We start from the raw sequence: 5,888 nt of genomic DNA on the forward strand, positions 1-5,888 counted from the left end.
CTCAAGATGCTTATTTATTGAGTTAAATCAGTGGTATATTAGTGGGAGTCTAACTAACCATTCTGGTGGCCTATAGGTGGAGAGGAAGCCTCTTGTACGTGTTATTGGAGTGCCAAATAACATGACATATGTAGATTTTTGCCAGTTTTGCAATTCTTTTGTCCATCACATGCTTGAAATGCGAATTTTGAAGTAAGAGGAAGTCTCTTGTACGTCTTTATTTGACCAAAAAGACTGGTAATCCCCTTGTGTTTTGAATGAGCCACTAAATCATATTGCTGTATTTAGGAGCGATGGAATGGGGGGAAAATATATTGTTCCCATCAGGTTTGACAGCCAGTACTCTATAGATGAATTCCACAAGCATTTCAATAGGCACTGCTTTTCCTCTCTTGAGGTTGTTTTCTCCACTTATGGTATTATATTACTACGACTGTTTCTTTCACGATTCACGTATAATGATAATTTCATTGGTTATTACAAAACTAACTGGATTTTTATGTAGTCAGCCTCGTGTAACGTGCTTTTCATAATCGATGTCCAATACACTGGCTCAATCGAACATGCATAACCTTCTCTTCTGTACTCAAGTGATCAGCCAACATGTCCAGTTTGCTTGGGTATGCTTCTCAAAATTATTTGTCTCTGTTGTCATATTTTTGGGTGCTCTATTGTGTTTTTGTTTCGGTATGAAACTACTGTTCTTTTTTGTCATCCTAACTATTTTGCAGAGAGGTCAGATCAAGAGGCAGGAGGAATCCTCACAACCATCTGCAATCATTTTTTTTCCACTGCTCCTGCATCTCAAAATGGACAGATTCTTTTTGTACCGTACGTTTTCAAATTTTTTTTATTCGTTGTGCAATAGGCTAAGAGCTTAAGCTTGATATTGTAAGATAAAGAATACCTCATGGCTCTCTCTCTCTCTCTCTCTCTCTCTCTCTCTCTCTCTGTCACACACACACACACACACTACTTGTTTATGATTGGCTGGCTCTATGCTGGGTGGGCTCTTCTGCTTTTATTTTTCTCTGGACTTTGGAATATGTCCTACCACTGTATCACTATACCATGGGATGAGTTACATGGAACAGGAATATGGTTTCCTTTTTCGGGGTTCAATAGGCATCTAAATTGCTGCTTGAGGGGCTTTTCTGCGCTGATTATCTTTAATTTCGGTTGCTTGCCATGTCGAAATAAAATATCAACTATTAGCTCATTAATAGTACCGATGTTGTGTCTGTTGTATAATATTGAATCTTGTTTTATGAGCCCATTTCTTATTTGTTGAAATAAGTTAGTGGGTTAGATTCATTCTTCCCTGTTTCCTCGTCAATTAATAGAGCTTCCTTGTTGTTTCCCAGCACCCGGGGGCAAGACATCCTTCTCTCAGCACCAACAAACACGGTTGAAAAGGAGAAATAAGGAGCCTGATCTTAGACTTGGCAAGGTTGATCAAGATTTGGAAAGGATTAATGAGGAATCATTGTATGAGTTTGAGGTTTTGGATGGGGTTAGATGTAATTTAGCAGCTTTGCAGTTTACTTGATCATAAAACTTCTGCTAAAGAGGTAACGACCGAGACTATAGTCAAAATTTTATTTACTTGGTTTAGTTGTTTGATGACTTATAATGACAATTAAATTTGTTTCTGTAAGTTCGTTTGTTACGCTTTTCAGGAAGTGCAAATAATTAGAGATGGGCATCCTGGTGATTGCTTTGCTTTTTTGTATCAAAGGCTTGTTGAAGGTCACTCGAGCTTTTGGTGCTGGTTTCCTCAAGCAGGTATTGAACTTCATTACCACCTACTTTAGTTCCATGACTTGACAAAACACGTATGAATCGTGCAGGACATAATAATTGATGTATTTTTTAATAAAAAAGTTTTGGTTTATTATTTTGTTGTTAGTTATGCTCGTTTAATTAGGTATCAAATTGGTCGCTGAATTTAATTCCTCTTTTACAGAAAATATGGTTGTTCCGGATCTTGACCTGTTTCTCCTCATTCATTATCGGTTTTCGTCGATTGGATTTTTCAGGTTAGGATCTTCAATTCTCGGCTTTGTCTACCATCTCCTTGTATGCAGCAAAATTCAGCTTTATTAAGATGAGTTAAAAGTAAGTAGTTAGAATCAATAGGCTAATGCTGGCACTTACAATTAGCATCAGTAAGATGAGTCATAAAAAAGAGAAATTTTTTTTGTTGCTTTTAGTTTTGATACGGATAATAAGCTGCACTCCGGTCAATTGTTAATTATACTCTATATTTTGGTTGAAGTCTTGTGCAAGCTGCCAATAGCTTCATAAGTGCCAATTATATGACTTCAGAACACCTGACGAAGATGATCAACCTGGTGCTGATGATTATGTTCGTCATTGTATATTGTTCGGTAGATATTTAAGGACTGAGTTTGAAAAGATTGCATTGTGTAGGCGGTCCAAGGCTTGGAAAGGTGTGATGAGGCACACTATTCGGAGCAATGAAAACCAATTTTTCAGGTATTGCACTTGAGTTTTAATTATTTACAGCTTGTTTTAACTTAATTTCTAGTGAAGCATGGTCGCCTATATTATGTCATTTGCAATAGCCACTCTTTCTAATTGTTTCAGTTGCGTTATGTCGTGCTGCTTGCAGTTTCAGTTTTTTTAGTTCTTGTATTGGTTTTGACATACTTGTAGGATTTAGATTGGTCTTTTAAATGAGTTTAACTTTGTTGATTGTGCTTCTTTTTTTGTTTAATTTCTGCATTTTGAGGGTTGTGATTTTGCGGGTTCTTAGAAAAGAGCTGGGAGGGGAAATTTGCATTGATTTTTCATATTTAGTAGCACCACGATTTTATGAGTTTTCGAGTCCCGGCCATCTCTACCCTGTTGGCTCTTTACCCATCTGGTTACTCTGCTTTCTCTGACTCTCTTCCTTCTATTTACTTGTAGTTTCACCTAATTTGGGATTCCATTTTTTTCCCTACTTTCATTCGTAGAAATAATAGGAGTACTGATTATTGTTTCGTAAACAATTCAATATTATTTTGTAGTTTGGTGAACGAGCGATGCAATTTTAGCTTTAATTTCCAGGCTATTAAGCGTAATTCATTCTTCCGTTTGTTAGTCGTATGTTTGGTATCGGGACATGAAGTCATCTAGCTGCCCAATCTCGCTTGGTTGACCATAGATTGTTGTTGTGTCTCTAATGGCATATTTTCCTGCGGTATAGGGTTACTTGCCCTTTTGGTTTGTTTGACGTAGCTTATTCCATTTAATTTAACATAATATATGTATTTAGATTAGAAAATTGATATTTAGATTTCTACAAAGCCGTTCTTTTAAGGTAACACCTCCCCCCTATTTAGACTATCGATTGAAGAAGTTGACTCATTTTGAATGAACCTGTAATTGATTGTTGTAGGACTGTAACATATAATGCAATAGAAGACATCTCAACTAAAGGATTATTACTATTGCCAATGAGGGGTTTATAATCTACATGGGATATGACCTTGATAAATATAAACTTTACTTCGTTCTTGTTAGCCAACTTGTACCTTACACCCTACTGCAAAAATGTAAAATTGGAAGATTGAGGAACGACTACTGATGTATAGAAGTAGGCGACAGAGTACATGGTTTGGGTTAATGAAATGCAAGCTTTTCATTAATAACTAGAAAAAAAGTTCTACAAATATTACAAGAACTAATCTAGCCTAATGCAACTAGATGTTAGCCGTGTTACAAGCATGATTTTAAGCCATAAAATTCCATAGAAGAATATCTACAATTTTAAAAGATTACACTGACTACGATAAAAGAGATAATGCCTTATAACAGCTGTGCGGTGGCGTTGGGGGTTTATGAATATGTGAGGGATTTGATTATGGGTGTCGTGTCTTTTAGGTTTTAGTTTGTTTCGAGGTCTTCGCTTGGACCTAGATAGCCATAGTGAATGACGGAAAACTGTGGTTCATTAAGGTGGTTAAGGGTTGTTCTTGGCAGTTTATGATGGCGTATTATGGCGAGTAGTGATGTTTAATGTTTAGTGATTGTTTGTGGGTGGTTGCTTTAAGGTGATAATTGGGGAGTTTATGGTAAGTATATGTTATTTCTGAGATTTCTTACTTCAGTGGTTTGTTTTCTGGGTGTATCGTGCTTGGGTAGCTGAGGACCATAGTGGTTCAGTGATGGAGAAAGAAATAAGCGTTTTTTTTAATTTAAAAGAAGTATAACACAGAAGTCCTTGGAGGTTTTGCGGACTTAGAGTAGGCTGATGGTTAGCCGTCATAGGTTTGGATTGTGGAAAGGAATGTACCACAGAGGTTTGGCTTAATGATGATGCTTATAAATAAGTTAAAGGAGGGGAGATGGAGTTGTCCCATGTAGTTACCACTTTTTATAGGCTTATTGTGAATCCCATCATGAACTTGCATGCTCCAGGTATTGTTTAGGCCATTCACCATTTGTAAGGGTATTCACCATTGTTATGGACTTATGGTTGATAAACATTGATTGTGATTTGTTTTGGTTTCGTTCAGAGTGGAATGATGAGGTGCAAGAATATTCAATTGACGGCAAGTCTGTATCTTTTATCGATCGTGTCACACTACATGGGATACATGGGAGATGCTGTGTTAGATTTTAAGTCCTATTAATATTTAACTCCATCTCTATCCGCATTATAAATATGGTAAATTCGATTGTTTGATCATGAGTATTAGACACTAAACAATGCTTTATGGGAGGAAGTTCATCTGTTTCAACCAAATTACCAATGACACTCAACTAACACTTTGAATTCTGCTTAGCATTGTGCTTGTATGAACTATAAATATTGACTAAAAGAAAGAGCTGGTGTTTCAGTTATATATGCACAAATATCGTCTAAGCTGATTGTTGTTTTTGTGGACTGCTATTACGTTATAACTTATTATCATAGTTTCATTTGTGTCTCAGCGTAATGGAGCTAAATTTTTAGCTGTGTTATCAACAATTAGCAAACAATTAGCAAAGTTGACCACTTCTTGAGTTCTTGGTCTTGTACAAGTATAAATAACAAAAAACTTGCTATTGTTTTTTTTTAAAAAAAAACATTTATTTTGTTGATTGTCTCATATTTAATTGTTGGTTTGCAGCATTACATCTGAGTTCGAGCAGAATCGAAGTTTAACGACCTATTGGATACTTTGAATTTTAACCAGATTCTCATATTTATTATGACTCTCAAGACCGTTAATAGGGCTTAATGGGTCGAGCAAGCTGGATGTGGAGTGCAAATTTCTATCCATTTGCTGGAATGTCCTAGGAAGAGAGGTTCATAGTTTTTAAAGTTAGTGGTTTCCGATGAACACATTAACACTATTGTATTTTTTTCTTTTCTAGCAACTTTTCATTATCCTTGTAGCTCCTTGTTTCTCCTTGGGCTGCAGGTTAATTGGCGGGTATAAGACAGGTTGTTTGTGTGTCAATTACTATCGACGGTAACAGTATTAAAAGCCGCGCCTATTTGTACCTACAATACTCGTAATGTGTTTAATGATGTGTTTTACTTCTCTGCATTGTATCGTGCACTTTTTCCAATGCTTTCGGAGTATCCATGATGTACTAAACATAGTATGGTGCTTTCCGTTTACTTCAGAAATGGTACCATATAGGGTTTTATACACAATTTACCAAATTGGGCCACCGCGCCTATTTGTACCTACACTGTTCATCCAGCCAGATAGATAGGTTTACTAAACAGGAAAATTATTTTAAACTTCAATGACCACTCCAAACATCCTAATACGCCAATCCCAGGCTAACACGGACAAACAGGACGATCCCATGAGTTAACAATAATCAGAAAAGTTTAAACTATCAGCCAGATCTTAAAAGAGTATGAAAAGTATCATCATTTC

At 36.3% G+C, this 5,888-nt stretch overlaps 1 protein-coding gene across 2 annotated transcripts; it reads left to right on the forward strand.

Annotated features, from left to right (window-relative positions):
* The first annotated feature begins 505 nt into the window (after positions 1–505).
* On the forward strand, positions 506–5,017 carry LOC141633619 (uncharacterized). Of its 2 annotated transcripts, none has more exons than XM_074446048.1 (5): positions 506–620; positions 1,680–1,785; positions 1,967–2,039; positions 2,434–2,499; positions 4,527–5,017. In XM_074446048.1, the coding sequence occupies exons 1-5, from the start codon at positions 537–539 to the stop codon at positions 4,534–4,536; spliced, it is 339 nt and encodes a 112-aa protein (XP_074302149.1). In that variant the 5' UTR covers positions 506–536; the 3' UTR covers positions 4,537–5,017. The 2 variants fall into 2 exon arrangements, 1 of the variants encoding a protein (XP_074302149.1); XR_012538402.1 differs by lacking the exon at positions 506–620 and adding an exon at positions 812–1,571.
* Positions 5,018–5,888: the final 871 nt, after the last annotated feature.

This window comes from Silene latifolia, chromosome Y, assembly GCF_048544455.1.
Source record: "Silene latifolia isolate original U9 population chromosome Y, ASM4854445v1, whole genome shotgun sequence".
Lineage (NCBI taxonomy): Eukaryota > Viridiplantae > Streptophyta > Magnoliopsida > Caryophyllales > Caryophyllaceae > Silene > Silene latifolia.

What these genes read in the sequence shown, in the direction of transcription:
- LOC141633619 (XM_074446048.1), top strand. Translation starts at nt 537, where the DNA reads ATGTCCAATACACTGGCTCAATCGAACATGCATAACCTTCTCTTCTGT. An exon ending in AACATGTCCAGTTTGCTTGG is followed by an intron (nt 621 to 1,679) that starts GTATGCTTCTCA and finishes TACGCTTTTCAG; the next exon opens with GAAGTGCAAATAATTAGAGA. An exon ending in GTGCTGGTTTCCTCAAGCAG is followed by an intron (nt 1,786 to 1,966) that starts GTATTGAACTTC and finishes CCTCTTTTACAG; the next exon opens with AAAATATGGTTGTTCCGGAT.